This window comes from Aulonocara sp. 'chitande type north' Nkhata Bay, linkage group LG1 (assembly GCF_057382095.1).
Source record: "Aulonocara sp. 'chitande type north' Nkhata Bay isolate Kocher_YH1m ecotype deep benthic linkage group LG1, A_spYH_male_GT1.1, whole genome shotgun sequence".
Classification (NCBI taxonomy): Eukaryota; Metazoa; Chordata; class Actinopteri; order Cichliformes; family Cichlidae; genus Aulonocara; species Aulonocara sp. 'chitande type north' Nkhata Bay.
In genome coordinates, this window is record NC_141344.1 from 34,791,211 (window position 1) to 34,811,118 (window position 19,908).

Here is a 19,908-nt window from a genome sequence, read left to right on the forward strand (position 1 = left end):
GTGCAAAATTAGAAAAAAAGCAATAAAACACAAATACTATCAAATTTACACTTTAAAGGACAACTTAACCATGTTTAGGCAGGTGTGTTGTTGGGAACAATCAGCACCTGTTGGATTGTGACAAATTTTTCCTCTCTCATCCAAAATAAACATCTACCCTACTGGGAGAATTGATACAAAAATCATTAAAGAAACGTCTCAAGAGATTTTTAACGAGAGAATTAAAGAAACATGGCAAACATACAGGTGCATACAGAAAAAAATGCACTTTTTTTGTCAAACAACTTTTAGTACAGATGTTTTACAACATGAATATATAATATATATATTTTTATACATTACATTTTCCAGATCAGAAATCCATAACGGGGCAATACAAAGGGAATTTTTCCGGCTGTAACTGGATAGTCTTCTGTCCCTGCGTTGGTTAGGTGTTGTTTTGCGGGGATGATGGGTAATAAATAAGGACTTTTTTCTCTGAGCTTGCAGAGAAGGGGGGCTCTAGCTGAGAACATTAAAGCTAGTTTAAGGCAGCGTCCCTGTCAGCCAATAAGAAAAAAAGAGGAACTGACAAGAGGTTCGAAACAAACAAGAAGAACCCAAATATGAAATATCGTGATGACACATCCATGGTATGCATTATCTGGCTAACACAAACCAAACGTTAAAAAAAAAAAAAATTATACAAATTCACATAGCATCATTTATCTTACAGATCTGACCATTATTTATCAAGAGCAAGATTGTTTAATCACAAAAATCCCCCTAAAAAGGAGAATACCAGTATCAGCCAGGCTCATAGCTCAGCAGTCCCTCCAAATCTGCACACATTTAGACTTTAAAACATTTTTATATTTTTAATTCAAACATTCCAAATTTCTGTTGTAACAAACCATGTGGTGGTATGGAAGCCTTGAAAGAGAATATACCGTACATTTAATTTAGTTAAAAAAGAAGAAGATAAAATTCAATTTGAGATCACAGATTTCTTCCCTGTGGCCAAGTAGTGTTTTAAGAGCGTGCAAGTTGAAAGCATTGTTCTCATCTGCCGTTCTGCACTAAGGCAACATCTTTTTGAGGGATTAATTCTTCCTGTGGCTGACAGGAAGCGGAGTGTGAAATGAAGCTGCGCCGACATAATAAACACTCGACCCTACACAGTCAAAATCAGGACAAAAGAAAGTTTCTTCAGGGATTATCTTTGCTTTGTCAAAGCCGTTTCTCATATCGAACAAAGCTGGAAAGCATTCTGGAGGAAAACGGGCCCTGATATCTCCAACTGTTCTGACTGTGTGCAGATGAACAACAACAAGAATAAAAAAAACAGACCGGGACTGCTGGCACAAGCTCAAAAACAAAACAAAACAGAAAACCTAAATAAAAAGCAATGGTATTCTCCTTTAACACTCCCACACACGCTCCCACCCCCACCCTGTCTTTAAATCCTCTCCGTCTCACAACAGGTTGGAGAAGATTCAAAGTTGCCAAAGAACCACTTATAACTTTATTTTTTATTTTTTTTTAAACTTGACATATTTTTTGAAAAGAAATTGTTTTTCCAGCCCTTGACCCTCCCCGCCCCCCCATCCTCTGATCTCAGGAGCTGGAAGGGTTGGGCAGGTCGAACACGATAGGGGGGTTGGTGGGCTGGAAGCTGACGGTGCAGGTTGAAGCGTTGATGAATGTCGTGTAGCCGTCTGTCATGATCCCGTACCCTGGGGAGGCGGGAAGGGGAAAATGAGTGCCAGAAATAGGTAACATTCGATCATGTAACAGAGTTTGTAATACACTGTTTTTACCAAATCAGTCCTTTGATCACTCAATATACCAATTTCACACACTCAGTTTAGCAATTTGTATGCTTGAATTTACTTTGAGTGTTTCCATGAATTCACAAGGTTCATTTTTCAGCTTTATTCTACTTCTCATCTTGCCACTAATTGCTGTGAACTGTTTGATTTGGGTACAGTTAATATGCAGCGGTTAAACACTTTAGACCACACACATACACACGTGGTCAGAATACGCTGCAGGTTCTTTGCATGTTGCATCAAACAGCAAGACGTTAGCAGCAGATCCTTTAAGTCCTATAAGCTGCGAGTGAGACCGGCAGTGGATCAGGCTTGTTCAAGCACATCCCTCCAGCTATGCCTGCTTTTTTGCTGTGTTACTTCCTTGGACCACAGGCAGCTCGTGCTCACTAATGCTGTGGGGGAGCACCACACAAGCATCAGTGTTTGGGAGATGAAGTTCTGTGACCCACTGCTCCTGCAACCAAAACCTAGACTGCAGTAAGTGATTGTTTAATATGTCACAGCACTTGGCCCGTGGGGTTGGTATGAGTCAATCAACGTTACTTATTGTGTTCTCAGTTAACTGATCATTCGCATTGCCAAGGAAGTTATGTGATTAGTTCTGTTTGGTTTTTGGTCAAGTGGAAATCACAGTAGCTCATTTGTGCTTGTTTGTGTATTTGTCTTCACACAATGAAGGACTTTGGCTATTCAACCAACACAGCTGCATGTGTGCGCAGTTCTCCACAAAACAACAGCACAACAGCCAACTGGCTGCAGGTCTTCACCCTGAAAAGCTTCACCTTGTAGACTAAGGTCTGCAAAAAGCGCTAATGTGTTTGTATTGTGTGTTCCCTGGCACCAAAATAGACCAACAGAAAAAAATAGTGGTTATTAAATAAGTAAATGATTACTGTCCAAATTATTATTTTTTTTCCTGAAATTCATGGGCCCTGAATCTGTGCATCCCTAGAAAGGTAAGAAACATTAGATTCATCTTCCTTTGTCTTGACACATTTTAAAATCAACAGAGCACAATTTGTTGATTGTGAGCATGTGCACGTGTGTAAAAGATCCTTTTTCTACACTTGCACTTGCCAAAGGCCACCTCCCCATCATGCAATCAGAACGTATTCTCCTCTGAGGTCCCCAGAGTCAAGGACAGTTAACAGTTTGGGTTTTATTCCCAGTACCTTCGTGTATGCCTCCAAAGGCATGAAGCTTGGGTCGCACCCTTTTCTGGACCGTGTTGAGCAGCTCTACACAGCCAACCCGCTGTAGCTCCTTAGGAACCCAGTCTCGGAAACCTGCAGAAAGATTTCACAGCTGTCAAAACAGTCCTGGTGTTACTGTCTTTGCTTCCATTTGATCAAAACAACTGTTACCTGTAACACATCACCTTAAAATAAGCAGCAGAAAGATGTAAGTTAGCATTAATGACGTGAAACCCCAACAAGAACAGCTGAAAAACAAAATGTCTCAAGCGTGAATGTAAATGTGGAAACAAACAAAAAACACAATCACCACCAACATACATGTGCGCACACACATATCACTCAGTACTATTAACTGGACGACTCCATATGGCCAACACTAAGCTCTACAGTAAAAATATCTGTGAATATACGTATATCTCCATCTATCATGTTCTGAACATACAATGGGTTTTTATGTTGAGCAGATTCATGCTGACATTAGCAGCCATTTATCACGAGTGCTGAGATAGTCTCCATGCACAAGGTCAAATAAACTTTCCCTTATAGTTTGAATTACTTGAGTCAGCAGTTCAGAGCATTATGACTACTACAGGTCAAATCGGGAGTGGACCTTTTTCCCCCCAAAACTTTTTCAGCAGATATTAAAATTTCGGTGAATCACTACCAATTCACGCACAGCTTTTATTAACTCAAACTACCAGTTGAGGCTCACTTTTGGCACTGTTTGACCACAATAGAGAAGTCTTATTTCAGAAGAATTATGTAATAGCAGAAATAAAACAACTGTTCATTTACTGGGTTCATATCTGAATTTCATAGCTTTAAAATGTGTCTGATGAATCCATATTTTTTCTCCACACTTGTGCAACACCCCTCTTTTCCCATCTCATTGTTTTGGATCTTCCATCTTTGGAGAATCATCCTAAATTTTCATCTTAAGCTGCCCCCTTCCTCCAGTGCTGCTTTCCTATCCTACGGTCTCTCTCCAGTTGTTCGCAGCATCTGTCACACTGCTGTGAAATCGAGTTTCCATGCAATCAAACAGCCACAGTGGCTGCCGCAACAACAGCAGCAACCCTCCGTAGGCGAGAGGAAAGGAAATCACTCAATAAAGCCAGATGGAAAGCACAAGGAGAAAAACACAAAAAACAACACAAACACATAGCAAAAAACAACAAAAAACAAAAACAGGACCCAAACAACCAGAAGGAAAACTAATATATATATATTCACTTTGTTTTTCATGAAGTCAAACACAAACATTGAATTATGAAGCATGTCGGAGTGTTCACTTTAGTTACTGTTGGATTTAGATGGAAACAACATTGATTATAATGTAAGACATGCGGAGATCTGCTCAAAGACGACCTACTGTCAAGCCACCAGTGACTTCACATGCATTTTGAAGAAAGAGCCCCGACTTCATTAGAAACTGCAATGCAGGGGCTGTGATTGGTTAATTGGACTCACCGAGTGGAGGTCCGTGGGTCATCAGGATGTCGATGCCCTCGGGGATGAGGTTCCATTTATCCAGCAGAGACTGTCCTCGAGGCAGGTTGAACCCCCATCCGTTAAACCACGGAGTCCTGCAGAGGCAGAGGGGAAGAGATCATATTAACATCACTCGGGAGAGCAACTGCACCATGATTACGCAAAGCAAAGATGATATCAGAAGGCAATAAATACCACAAAATGTATGCACCTCTGTGCAACATTACCAAGTCAGTGTAGCAGATAAATGGCTGTTTAATAAAAGCACATCTCATCTTGTGTCCCGGTTTATTCCACTGACTAATATATTATGTAAATGCTACATTTTAACCAGTTAAAAACCAAACCAAAGATTAGAAAAAGGTAACATAGTAGTAATAACAACTGGCAAAAAGGCTCATACAACGATAATGCAAACTTAAGTCTAAAATGTTTCCAAACTACAGAACAGGATAGGGTTTTTCTTATAAGACGACTCCAGGAAGTTGTGCAACACATAACTACAGTTCAATTTGTCCCATTAAGGCCTCAATCACATAGGCCTATAGACTGGTCGGCACCCCTAGCAATGACTGGTCGCTAGGCAAAAACTGAAGAGTCCAAAGAGTGAGACCATTTGCCTTCAAAGTAAAAGTTTCCCCTTTTGAAATGTGGTGGTTTCAGCAGTGAGACACCAGTTTTGCTGTTTACTAGGGGTGCAACGATACACAAAATTCACGGTTCGGTTCGATACTTTGGTGTCACGGTTCGATATTTTTTCGATACAAAAAAAAATGTTCATGCCTTTTTAATTTGTCATTTATTAAATTTTCACGGCACATTCTGCACCACATCTCAGTGCGTTCATCATTTGTTTGAAGCCAGCTCACCTCCTGCAACTACTTTTCCGAGAATACGTGCTTCTTTTGTGGTTCGGACTCCTGACATTTCTTTGGAGGTGGAGGAACATCACAGTAATTGCTTAAAGGAGCTTCTTCGACATCTTTAAGAGTTCTAAACAAATGTCTGACCTCCTCCTGAAAATCTTATGTACGCAAACACGCGTTGCAACTTCTTATCTTGTGCGCGTTTTTTATTTTGACAGCGAATGCGCACCTGCAGACCACTTATGTGCAGCCCTGGTTATTTAGCTCGTCATATTGCAGCCACAGAAATTCTTTTGTCCATGAAACCATAAAGCTGCACTTTCTTTTTGCCTTATAGTCTGATTTGTCATTACGTTTTGTGGTAAGCTTTTCTTTGGCTGTCACTTCTTCACCCTGACCTGTCTTATTTGGCTCAGCAGAACTAAAATATATATCCTGCTGCTTTTACACACGCACTCACATAATGCTCAGCGATTCTCTGCGCGATCAACCTCTCACATGTTTAAGCTTGCTGCAGGAGATTTCACTTGTCATGTTTGCATAGTAAGCTATCGATTGATAAGACGATGTCAGAGGAATTGGTGTGCAAATTATCATCACTCACCAATCAGTGCTGTCGCTCTCTATACACAGTTTGCGCGATTGCAAAGTGAAAGCAAAAAACAAGCGCAAATTCAAACGCGATTTCAATATGTCACATATTGACAGTGGCTCACCGATGCCAATGACATAATTATCCAGCTACATTTCCGAAAGAATGCAAAAGCATTGACATATATTTTTCCTTCCTACAATAGGCCGACGGGCAGGGCAGAGATAGATTTCAAATTCAAATTCAAATTCAAATTTTTATTTGTCACGTACACAGTCATACACAGTACGATATGCAGTGAAATGCTTAGACAACTGCTCGTGACCTAAAGAAAAAAAAAGGAAAGGGCTATGAATAAGATAGGAAATAAATATGAAAAATTAAAAAGTGTAAATTTAACTAGGAAGGAATAAAATATAAGAATATAAAATATAAAATATAAAGAATGAAATAACTGTACAACACAAATTAGAATGAAGGGTAAATTTAACTGGGAAAGAATAAGATAAAATATATAAATTAAAGTTAAAAATAAAATTACTGTACAACAAAATACACAATACACAGTATAGAACTATATAAGAATGTATGAAGAAATATAAATAAATAAATATATATATACACACACACACAATTTTTGGATTTTGGTAGCCCGACTGGAAAAATCGCTAGCCCCGGGACGTCGGGCTAGCGATTTTGCGAACCCTGTATCTGATTGAGGAATCACTCATCTTTGGAAAAGAGAGTTTATTACAGAGAAATGGCTCTTTCCAAAATACTTCTTCTGGGCTATATTCTCAGCAGCATATTAAACATATCAGGTCCCCATAAGGAGAATCATGTGCTAACGGCTGTCTAAATGACTCGGTAAAGTTTGTAGCATGCGTGCTTGTTGTTTTTGTCTGCTTCCACTTGTCTTTGCACTAGGATGATGTCGGCGTAAATGTGCAGTCATATTCGTTGTGTTCCCACTAGTGCTGTCAGCATAAATCTCGTTGAAATGACTTTAACGCCACAACACGGCAAATCTCCGTTAACGAGTTACCGCGGACCACCCCGTGCATGGGGCTGGACGGCCAACACGTTAATGAGCTAACTGCGCTAACACACTAGCTCCCACGCATGTAATTGAGCATTGCGTGGCACATCCAACATACTGTTTTACTTTAGTCCATGACTCGCTTACCTTCAGGGTCATACGTCACATGAAAACCAAAATAGTTCCAAACGCCAGATCTGAATGAGGGTGGGGGAGGTTCAATTTGCCATGTTGCAAGGAGAGCTTAACTTCTGTCTCGCTAGCTTGCCCTGCGCTCAGTGAATCTGCGTTCGACTACTCCGCCTAGGCTGCACTGTCGAGCGCAGATCCACTGAGCGCTCAACACAGACAGCATCGTCAGAAGGAAAGCTGATAAAATAAATTAAAAATTTTGTATTGTTCGATACATATGCGTACCGAACTGAAAGCACTGTATCGAACGGTTCAATATCGATATTGTTGCACCCCTACTGTTTACCCGTGAACATGGGAGTGATTAGTTTGGAGGACTGGAGAAGCTTTAAATTCAAAGGGTCACAATCGTTGATTTGTTCATGTTAGAAGCCAAAATAAATGACTGACTGTGCAGGCCTGGTAGGAGGAAGAAAAAAAAAAGTGAATTTCTAAACAGCAGGGATCCACATCACATGTCAACCCCCACTCCCTCTGCTTCCTTTCTACAGATTGATTGACAGCAGCCGGGCCACCTCCAGCAGCCTGGATGGGAGTCTGCCTCTCTGGGGTGACAGGCAGCATCTCAGCCTTCCCCAGCAGACACAAAGAGCCTCGATCTGGCTGAGTGGGAATGAGGAATAGATGGATGGATTGGATGGATGGATGGAGGGGGTAGAAACAGATGAAGAAATAAAGTGAACTGCACAGGGGTTAGATATAGAAGCAGAGCTGTGGAAACCAAAGGGAGAAACAGAAATCGAGGAGAGGCTGGTTGATAAATTGAGCCTTCATTTATCACAATAGTGGTAATAGCTGAAGAAGGCTGACAACACAGGAAAGGAAGATAGATTATCATCACATAATACCTCAGTATATAAGCTGACCTACTGCTAGAAACCCAGAAAGAAAGAAAAAATCTTTTGATTTTAATTTTAGGGTTTTAGTTCAGTGCAGCAGAGTCACTGATGAAAAGATGACACCATTCCCAGGTTACTTTGGGACAGACTGCAGAGTTTAGACCAGCTTCCTGTCACTTAGCAGTGGTGCTGGGTATGGCATTTGACCGAGGGGAAATCAGGGCTCCACAAACATCAATAGGCTTTGTTACAGTGAAAGATGGACGCTCCAGCGCAGATCAATACCTACTGTTCCAGAGGAGGGCCAAGAGGGGCTAAACAGAGCTAGCACAGACTTGAGATGTGTAAAACATAAGATCACAATCCCCCCGGATCATTCTAAAACACAACTGAGCAACAAAACTACACTGCTGAAAATAAGAGCCTTAAAAAAAAAAATCCTATTAATTCACTGTGGTGAGAGAAACAAGCATTATAATGCAGTCTAAGCTCCAGCTCAACCTGTTTGGAGTATCGAGTGTTCTTATGTGCTTGGAAAGAAAAAAAAAAAAGAAAAGCCAGTGGCGGCGGCAGAAGCTTGCTCTTTGATTTGCTCACTCAATCGTTGCCTCGTTCTCTCGCTCAGTGGAGAGCTGAGAAATGAGGTTAAAAATGAAATGTGAGGAGTGCGCAGGGGAGTGAAGGCCACAGACTGAACTGATTAATTAGAACTAATCACACAAATCGGAGCTAATGGAAGTCTAATGGATTACTGGGAAGACTCGCCACTTCTCCGATGGAAACAGTGCTGCCGCTGCGGTGTGGACAAACTTAGAAAGCTGGTGAATCAGAGCAGAGCTGGCCTGGTCGGCTTGCTGCACACAGAACGCACCAGCAGAGCATTTGTCTGCCTCAGGTTTTGACTAATAGCGACAAGGCCAAACTTTGAAAAATAGCCAGACACATTGGTCCCCCCCCCCCTCCCCCCTCCAGTAAAATAAATCATGGTTTCTTGCAGCAGAAATAAATAAACATCTGGACCCTTGATTTTGCTCTGTGTTTCACATGTTTTCTCTCACATAAACACATTCATCTGAGAGATGAAACATAACTCCCGACATGAGCTGTGGATCCAGAGCCAAACTGAAAGGTCCTGACTGAATGCAGTACTGGCTGCTACAGATCGACACCACAATGCCCCCATTGTCGGCTGTCTGCCTATGAAATATACCTTCTATGCAAGTGCATTTGTTAACCTCTGCCAAGATTAATGACATCCCAGTCGCATAAAGGAGAGACTGTTTCCTGCGTGGCTGTGACACAGGTTTTATTATACTGTACTGTTGAGTGTATGTGTGCGTGTGTAGTGGGCAGAGTGCGCATCCAAGAAGCTTCCGAGTAGGATGTGAGCAAACAAAATGTACTGCTACCAGTCTCCTTCCTGACTGCATATATGCAGGCCAATGCATGTGTATGTGTGTACATTCTGAGCCCAGTCTTGCCTTGACACTCGCCATCTGGAGAGCGTCACCGTGGCAACAAAGGAGAAGCGTCTGGAGGCAAGCGCAGTGGGAAGTAAAACACAGCCACAGAAATAGAAGCAGAAGTAAGAGAAAAGGAGAAGGAAGTGAGGAAGGATGTGCAAACACCGCAAAGATGGGAGAGAAAGTGGAGGAGTAGTTGTGCAGATAACGTGGAGAGTGAATGAAAAAGTTCACCTGTCAGATGTTGTCAGGTTGCTTTTGTGCAAACTTGGGAAAAGCGAGTGTTTAAGTTCAGCGGGAGGATAATCAAACGTCACGAAATCATCAGGAAAGGTGAACCGTCTTTAACTCGAACACCACTGGTTTCAAACACCAACACGCAAAACAAAAAGAAACGCTGCATTAAATGCACAAGAAATGGGTAACCATAGTAACAGGAACATTAACCGACCCCCCCCCCCCCCCCCCCAACCCCCAAGGGAATCAAACAGTGCCAATGGGTTAAAAATCTGCAGCCTTAGCTGGCAGTAAGAGGTAAACCAGACAGAAGCCATTTAGCCCTCGTGTGCAGAACGCCAATATTCAATTAGGCCGGTGGACATCATTAGGACGGCAGCACGGAGCCTCTATGGGCGTGACACCACTCTTAACCCCCTGTACTCCCCCGAGCTGTTCTTTCTGGGTCCTGTGATAAGCTACAGGACCCCCCCCCCACACACACACAAAAACACAATGCTTGATTCTTCTCATTACATCTTTTATTCTGACTCCTCCCTTCCTAAATGGATCATTTTAAGCATTTTCCTTCTCACCACATCTCATCGGATCAGCTGTTTTTAATGGTAAATGGTAAATGGTCTGTATTTGTATAGCGCTTTACACTATACACAATCATCCACCCATTCACACACTGGTGATGGCAAGCTACAGTGCAGCCACAGCCGCCCTGGGGTGCACTGACAGAGGTAATGGTAAAGGTCCACATTATTCAGTAACATCATGATGAGCCAACACGTGTTGTTGGTGTTTATGTTAATAGTTTGAAATAAACTGTGATTTTGTGACAGTACAGCTGATATCAGACTTTCAGTGATTATCACCATTACAAAAAAGTATTAATTAACAGATAAGTAATCAGGTTAGTGCGGTAAGCTTATTTGTTAGCGTCCTGTAAACAAGAAACATCATGCGCTCAGGGGAGGAGATTAGAGAAACACGACACTAGGGCTGGGCTATATCATCCCGTTCACGGTAATACCGGTGTAATTTTGGGCAACGATAGGAAAATGAAATATCGCGATAGAATATGGGTAAAACGCGCATGCGCAGTGCCTATGTTTACATACGCACATGGCGGCGACGCAGAATGAGAAGAGCGAAAGCGGATTGTTAAATGAAACGGATGAACCAGAATTGGTTTGTAAAAATGCTGCAACTTCGGTGGTGTGGAACTGGTTTGGCATTTGTCCGTCAGATACACAACAAAGCACTATTTTTGGTAGAGCATGCTAGCGGGCCGTCTTTATTACCGTGTTGTTTGGAAAATACGGCACACTTAAAATCAATCCTTTGATTTTTCTGAAAGTCAACAGTGCCCCTTATAATCCCGTGTGCCTTATGTATGAATTCTGGTTGTGTTTACTGACCTCAAAACGATTTTATGTCGTACACGGCGCTCGAAAATCTGTCAAATGTTTATGTTTGACTTTGCTAAGCTACGAAGCCGAAGTAGGCAGGAGCCTCGCGGAGTGATACGTACTGTGCTTCAACATAATATTATGGTATTGTGTGTGTATAACCTCTTTTTTTGGTCATATCACCCTGCTCTACACGACACCCTCTTGTTGATTTCTGTGCCGTGTTTACACATAACCTGGTTTCTAATCTGCTTCCATGACAAAAAATGTACAGACAGCAAGAAGAAGGGAAAAAAAAAAAGACTCTATTGAAGGAGAGAACAAGTCACAGTAAGGGGAGCCAAAAGAAGTCTCAATCGTTCGGTTTTCATATCAGACAAAAACTGTACCTAAAGAACCAATCACTGCTAGTCCATATTTGAATGTGCACCTTCTGTTTTAACCAAAGACATCTACTCAGGTTTTTGATCTTACAACACTTATCTTATAGCAGCATGTTGACTAACTGACACTGTTGCTCGACACCAGCTTCTTTTCTTACGGATGAGCTTCTTTGTTTAGTGCAGTCTAACATATTTTTTGGCCTTCATAATATAGATCACAAAGAATAATGCAGTAAGATGACTGTAAATCCACCCAGTCTAAACTAAGGTCAAACTCTTCCATTATGTTCCTAAATCTCTCACACACACACACACACACACACACACACACACACACACACACCTGCATTTACCGTGTGCAAAGAGATTGTTTACCAAACACAGTACAGACTCACAGCCACTTCTTGTCATATCTCACTCGACATACATTTGAGTCGGCGCTACAGACCTAAGAACAAACATGATGATGCTTGAAACATTAGGCAAACACTGACACTGTGCTACTGTATCACTACACCTTGTTTATTCTTTGAGCTCAAAGACCGAACAAAGACTGGCTCCTCACACACTGCATCAGGCCCTAAAAGGCTTTGGTGCACCTGTTTTATGTTCATACCAAGTGTTCATTTGTAATCTAAGGACAACAAATGATGATAAGCACCTATCATTTTTATATATTTCCTGTGTACAAGACAAGCCAACACACCAATGGATTTATCAACGAGAAGGGCAGCTAGCCGCCATAAACAACATTAAAAACTGGTCACTTTGAGACCGCAAAAATTCTAACCTGATTCTATGTTTCTTTACCTAATTATATGGAAATCTGGCCAGTATTTATTGCTAGGTAGACCGATCAATGGCTGCCATCTCATATACATGAGCATCCACTAACATTTGTTTTAAAAAACACACAAACACTGACATAAAGAGACTTCTGATGTCAGAAGCAAAGGACATGCTTCTTTTTAGTTGGCATTTGCATTCAGCACTCACAGAAAGTCTCACAAGCAGAAATAGACAATCATTTGTGAAAGCAGAGAAGTAGGAAACTGACCAGCATGCAATGAAGCTGCAAACAAAATCAAGTTTAAGGGGCTCAGATTAAGTTATTGCCTGTTATCACACTCTTTCTGAGCAACACTGCCAAAATCACAGGTGAAAATACTGCAAACTCTCAATGTATCGAACAGTATTGTCCCCTTTTCTAAAATCAGGTCAGTGTGTGACCGTACCCATGTTACCCAGTAACCAAGAGTGTGTTTCATTTAGAGGATTTCTGCTTCTTTTCCATACTTAATAAGGGCTTGACACTCAACTAGACCCCTAAGGAATGTTCCAGCAGGATGAAAAATTGTGCATACACGTGTGCGTGTTTTGGTCATGTTGAGAGCAGAGATAAGCTCGAAACATGTCACAGGTAAAGTATGATACTCTGGCTAAAAGCAGGAGCACAGCTGCACACTGGGATATCAGCTGGGTGCTGAACACAAAACAGGGACCAACAAGGTGCCTGTGACCAGCTCAGAGATAACAGCAGAAACAAGGAGGGAGAGTTAAGAGTGTGTGTGCAAGTCCAGCGATCCATCGTGTCTGACCTCTGAGTCAGAGCAGCCCTGGGGTCAGCAGGGGGAGGGGTCTAATTGATCAACCTGTCAGAACCAATGAGGAGGGCCATGTTAATGGGACTTTTATAAGCCCCGCGGGACGCACCGCCTGACACTGAAAGCCGTATGAGTATGTGCAAAGCAGAGTTCATTCCCTGTGTGTGTGCGTGTGTGTGTGTGTGCACAATCCCAGAGCCCAGGTAGCCTTATTAAAAGGAGCCAAGTGGAGACTGGCTGGGTTTTGACAAATGGCCTCTCAACACCAAGGCCACCTTTGCAAACTTTGGGGACAAGGTAGAAGGCGAAGTCACAAGGGTGAAGGGGCCATGTTGTTGTGTGTGTGTGTGTGTGTGTGTGAGTGTGTGTGTGAGAGAGAGAGTGGGAGAGTGTGTGCGTGTTTGAGCTCTGCTCCAGCACTAATAACCTGTGCCTGGTGACTGATGGAGTGTGGAATGGATTAATCTTGCTGCAGTCATGCTGCCAAACACAGAGGCGCTAAGGGTTAGCCACCAGACTTAGCTCACTTAGGAAAGGCTATAACCATGGGGACCGGCTGTTTTATACACACACACACACACACACACACACACACACACACACACACACACACACACACACACACACACACACACACACACACACAGTCTCCCAGGGGTTCGTCTCCACACCGAGATGCAGCCAGCTGCAGTTTGACCTGCGGGCTGCTAATGTAAAACAAGCACTGCAGACACCTCACAGCAAACACAGCTGCTCTCGACGACCCGGCAGCTCCCAGCACGAGAAACAGAGGAAAAGAAACGGCAAAGGGCCAGTGCCCAACGATGTAACAGGAAATCAAATAAGAGTAGAGAGGGTCAGAGTGTATCCCCTGCCATTATTACATCTAAGAGACTTCCTCAATAAACACCTAACACCCCCCCGCCTCGCTCTGCAGCACAAACTCACAGCCTAACAGCAGCCGTAGGTACAATGGATTAGCACAGACATCAAAGACTCCACAGACTCCACTAACTGAACCTGAAAGTGCCCGTCTATGAAAATACATGCAATGCATCTGTGTGTCTGTGTGTGTATATGTTGTCTGTTTTGCCAAGAACTGAATGTAGAATGTGGAAAGCTGTGGCTTTTATGTAAGAACTAGTCATTAAGTTGTTAATATAATGGAACCAAGAGTGCTAAAACGATTTACATCCAACCCACAGAAAAATGGTGACTTACAACTATTCAACAAAAATAGAAAAACAAAATCAAAACACAATTTGCCTTTTTTTTGCTGGTATAAACGCCTCAGACACTTCTGACTTCTGTATTTTGATTACAATGTAAGAAGGCTTGTGCCTTAATTTTAAAAAGACCGTATCAATGTTTTTTAGTAAACCTAAAACAACCGTGGCTGCAGTAAAAGTCTGCTTGGGTGCACAAGAATTAATTAATGTTGAGGAATTTAAATATTTGGGAGTGCTACTAGACTCTAAATTATCCTTTAAAAAACACATTAAAAAGTAGTAAAAACTGTAAATGTTAATATACAGAACTTTAGACATATCCGCACATCATTAACAGACACAGCAGCGATTACATTCCTGCGTTCTATGATACTGGCTCATATTGAATATTGTATTACAAGTTGGTCCTATACGAGCTCTGCTGCTACTGGGCCAATTGAAGTATGCTACAAAAGAGCATTGAAAATATTAGATAAAAAACCTTTTTCATATCACCATTGTCAAATTTTAGAAAAATACAAGTTTTTGAATTTTACTAATTTCAAATTATTTAAATCTGTCTGTCAAAGCTATACATGGTCTGGCGCCTCCACCAATGAGTGATTTTATTAAACAAAAGTCTAGCAGTGTTGCCGGGTCTCGACTAACTCGAGCCACTGTTAGAGGTGATTGTGAAATGGCATTCAGGCGGACCACCTTTTCACAGAATGCTCTGTCATATCAGGGTGTAAGCTTCTGGAATAGTCTTCCACTGTCAGTGAGGGAAAGTACAAGTCTACCCATCTTTAAGAGTCACTTAAAAGGGCGGCTGAGGGACACACAAACATGTAATCATGTTTAATAATCATGTTTTATATTGGACGGGAAAAAGAGTTAGTGTATTACAAAAAGGGAACAACTGTTAGTTCAATGGGTGAACACAATATCACGACGGTCAGGGCATGTACAATATTGGGGTTTGTGCAATATAATTGATGTGTTTCCGTTATTGTTATCTATACTGTCCTCTGTGTCCACTCTCCTTGTCATTGTTTGTTCTAGTATAATGTGATCACTGTTTTTGTCCTTGTCACATGACCTGTAAATAGTGTCTCTGTATGTTTTTACTAACTTATGTTTAACACCAACCTGCCAGAGGGTCTGCAGATGGAAATTAGCCCAAGGCTATAATCTGGCATATTTACATTTGTTAAAATGTTCATTAATATGTATTGCCCCTCTTTCTAAAAATAAATAAATAAAATAAATAAGTATAATCAAAAACACCAATTCTGGTTCCCAAAACACCAATTCTGCACAAACAATACACTGTAGGACAATTGTATCAATAATGCATTACACTGCATTATGGTAAATTAACCAATCATTTTTTGTCCCACTCTAACCATAGATCGACCTCAGTGTCAGTATTAACTGGTGTGGCACTGGGTGATAATTCTGCCCCAATCTAATATTAGGGGTGAAACAGACACATCTCTCTCTCTCTCTCTCTTTTTTTTTTATCTCAAAAACGGAGAAAATGTCCACCGTAGTTTACTTGATTTTCAGACTGATAATCAAAATAAAATGAAAAATGGCAAAAACTATTTTTTTAATTTCGCCTTAAAAATGCTTATTAACTGATTGTTAAACTGTTGTAAAATAACTTAATAATCATTTTTGCTTCAGTTTTAACATTTTCTACATTTCTTTTCAGATTTATTAATCTTACCAATTTCCTTTCAAGTCCAGTTCACAGGACCAGTTTCTACTCAGCGTTACTCTTCTGAGGCATGAATGCAAACATGTTTGTTAGTTGTAGTGACTTTGTTTTCTAGACCATCATTTGCCTTCATTGGTCCCACTGAAGTTTAATGTAACAATGCAGTAAAGTTACATTTCCAACAGATCTCAACTTAAATCTGTTTTGGTGCCTGTGAAATGCTTATTACAAGGCTTTGTGTGAAGCAGCTGTAGTAGCAAGATGAGAAAAGGTATAAGAGCTGCTTGCGGACAGCTCAGGTGGGGTTGGAGTGAGCAGTTAGGTGTTATGGGAACATAGACACGACTACATGGAACACGGAGTCCAAACACTTTGAAATATGGATCCGCCAGGAAGGAAGGCTGGTCTGAGAAACTGTAGCCCAGACTAATAAAGAGAGGGAATCTGGGTCCTATTCAGAGGCTGTATGGGAGCTGGGGGCAGGGGCCAAGACCCATTCAACCTTCCCTGAGACACAGGGACAAGGGTCCATTACCCTCCTCCAGCCCCGGCCTCACCGAACTTGATCCTGGAGAACAATGTATGAAGGGGGGGAGGGGCGGCGGGAGGGAAAGGAGTAAGGGGAGAGGATAATATCTCTGGGAAATTAGTGAGTTTTCTTCTGTGACAATAACTGACAGGCAAGGTTTCATTACCCAGCTCTGCTCCAAGGACCATGGCTGCAGCGTTTTTTCTACGCATTTCAAAACGGGACAAGGTGAAAATGGAATGAATGCACGCAGTCGCACAGGTGTGTCTTTCAGACAATTACAAAGTCTTACTGCTTTTCTTCCTCGGCACAAAGACGACAGCTCCGGGTCTACAAGTTAATTGAAAAAAAAGAACTGAAAAAGCTGTTTTGAACAGTTGAACTTTCATTTCTGACATACAATACTGACAGCAGATAAGACATGAAAGGAAATTATTAAAGACAGCCATTGTGCGTTTTGGCCTCTGCCAGTTGTTGTACCAATTCAGGCCTAAAGCTGAAGGTCTGCTGCACATCAGACATGAACAGAATTTAAACAGAGTCAAAGAATAATGAAAAATAAATTGAGTTGTCTGACATGGAAAAGTTATAACTTAAGAAGAATTTGGACTTCAAATCCTTGTTTCTTTATGAAAAAGACACACGGTGTTCAAAATAAATCACTTTTCAAAACGTCAGGTCTGTATTATCTGCCCAGGTCCCTGTGCATTCTTTTACTAGGCACTTTGCAATGCTAGTTTTTATGCCCTGCATTTAAGGACACTTTTCTGAATGGCCTCTACCTTTACGGAAGCTTCACGGTCAGGGTAATGTCAGATTCTGGTGACTGACGTCAAGTGCCACTTCAAAGTGAATTTTTTCTTCTTCTTTTTGTCCCCTACTCCAACCATCTTCACTAATTTCTAAGCTCAAAAGTTAATGGTGACTGCTACTCGACCTGTACATACAACTAGGGCTGGGCGATATTATACCGTTCACGGTAATACTGATACAATGTTAGGCAACAATAAATAAATTAAATATCGCGATAGAATATGGGTAAAGCGGGCATGTGCAGTGTCTTTGTTTTCATACGCACATGGCCGAAAAAGCATGGTGGCAACGGAGAATAAGAAGGGGAAAAGCGGATTGTTGAGTGAAACGGATGAACCAGAATTGGTTTGTAAAAAATGGTGCAACTTCAGTGATGTGGAACTGGTTTGGTGTTTGTCTGTCAGATACCCACCAAAGCACATTTTTTTGTAGAACATGCAAGCGGGCCGTTGTTATTGCCATATTTGTTGGACTAAGGTGCTCGTAAAATGGCAGTAATCTGGGTCCAAAACTCCATCCACTTAGGGTCCCAAAGTTAAACGAACACTGCGGCATCACTGAGTTAAAAACTGTCTAAATTCTTTCATCTTTAATAAAACGATCAGCATTGCCACTTTACCAGGTGTAACAATTAAGTTTAATATCCAGGCATCCATGAAAACAGAATTTATTACATTTAACAGAGTTAGAAGTTAGCAAGAAGTTAGCGGAAGTTAGCTTGTTAATTTCACTAGTTACCTAAGCATGATATACCATGTTCTGTTCTGAGATTACTGAAAAAATTTAAACATACAGCTCTGCTATCACTTCCAACATAAATGAAGACAGAAAACTAAACAGCAGTGATGTTTGTAGGGTTACTGAAGTTAGGCTAGCTGGTATGTAATGATGTGCTACGTGACCGCTAGCGACACAGCTATGTTAGCTTAACATAAACAGTGAAGCTGCAGGATGAACGCTAACACTTTTCCACTCAATAAAAGTTAACGCGAGAGTTCCTGATGGTTAGAGACAAATGCAATCGCATGGCAGGATGCTGTAAACGAACCAAACTTCAGTCAGGAGAACAACTGAGATAATTCATCCACAATACGAGGTTATTGTTAATATACTGCAACAACATGGGAATAGAGCAGAAGTGTGAGTTGAATAAAGTTTGATTTATCTGACTGCTTTGTTTTGCTTAATGTACCTTATAATCCCGTGCACCTTACGGTCCGAAAAATACGTATTTGACTTTTTTATTTGGCACACTGCAGTTTAATGTTGCAAAGCACCTCTTTTTAACTTTATTGGATATTATACATGGTTATGCTCAGGATATGTCAGCCCATTTCTACTGGAAATCTTTTTTGGTTAAACTGTCAGCAAGAAATTTGCATTTGCACTGTTAAATTTTTATATAGCTTTAATGCACATAAAAAACAGCTGCTTGTTTAACCCTCTGGGCTTGTTCAAAATCACTACCCTTTCAGCTTGTTCGTGGCCAAAAGTGGCCACCAAAAGATTAGGTCTGTAATTTTTATTATTTTTATGGGGTTTTTTTGCCATTTTTTCTGCATAAAGCTTTTGACTAACTTCAGTTCTTTTCAAAAATATAAAATAGTTATTACTTTTTAAATTTTTAGCGCTTTAAACACCAGTTTGTCCACTGCACTAGCTGGAAGACAACCCCAAATCTCGCAATTTTATATAATTGCATTGCTACTGAAATTTCTTGTATTATTAATAGTAGAGTCTGGGACATGTAATTGATTCACATCAACATTGATTATAATGCATTGTTATTTTTGTGCAGGGAGAGCAAAAACATAAAAACTCCCTCTCAGCTTGTTCGTGGCCAAAAATGGCCACCCCTTGTTTACGTTTACAAAATGCTATAAAATTCATATATATTAAGAAAAAATTCAAATTCAGAATTTTAACCCTTTAAATACCAGTTAGATCACATAATCCTAGGAACTCATAAATGGAAAAAAATCATAAAACTCCGATTTTTTTCCAAATAAAACATGCCATCTGATTTATTTTCTAACCATGGTAAAGGTTAGATGTATAGCAATAATTAACAGTATCAATGAGTTTTATGCATCTTTGTTCTTTTGTACAGTGACAGAAAAACCAGAAAACTCCCTCTCAGCTTGTTTGTGGCCAAAAATGGCCACCCCCTGTATATGTTTACAAAATACTATAAAACTAATATATATTAAAACATTTTTCTACTTTCATTGACTTGATTTTTTTAAATTAGCACCAGTCCTAGTCATGAAAACCAAAATATAATTCAAATTCAGATATTATACCCTTTGAATATAAGTCAGATTATGTACTATTATAGTAAAAATAGTAATAAAGTATAGTAATAGTAATAAAGTTCACATTTTTTAGCATATGAATGATGAAACCTAATATTTCTTTTTATCATCATGGCAGGTCAGTAACAGTAACAATGATTTATTTTTACTTTTTTTTTTTTAGGGGGGAAGATGGGGGGGGGTTGTGAATGAATGGCCACAAAG

The 19,908-nt window shown here is 40.7% G+C and overlaps 1 protein-coding gene across 2 annotated transcripts in view; it reads right to left on the minus strand.

Moving 5' to 3' along the window:
• Positions 1 to 1,430: 1,430 nt before the first annotated feature.
• The window catches only part of mpped2a (metallophosphoesterase domain containing 2a), a 79,087-nt gene continuing 60,609 nt past the window's right edge, over positions 1,431 to 19,908 (minus strand). For both annotated transcript variants that reach the window (XM_086294428.1, XM_086294429.1), the window contains 3 exons: positions 4,481 to 4,596; positions 2,987 to 3,100; positions 1,431 to 1,715 (listed from right to left, as the gene is read on the minus strand). In XM_086294428.1, coding sequence (XP_086150554.1) covers positions 1,597 to 1,715; positions 2,987 to 3,100; positions 4,481 to 4,596 — 349 coding nt within the window. In that variant the 3' untranslated portion in view covers positions 1,431 to 1,596. The remainder of the gene's footprint in view (positions 1,716 to 2,986; positions 3,101 to 4,480; positions 4,597 to 19,908) is intronic.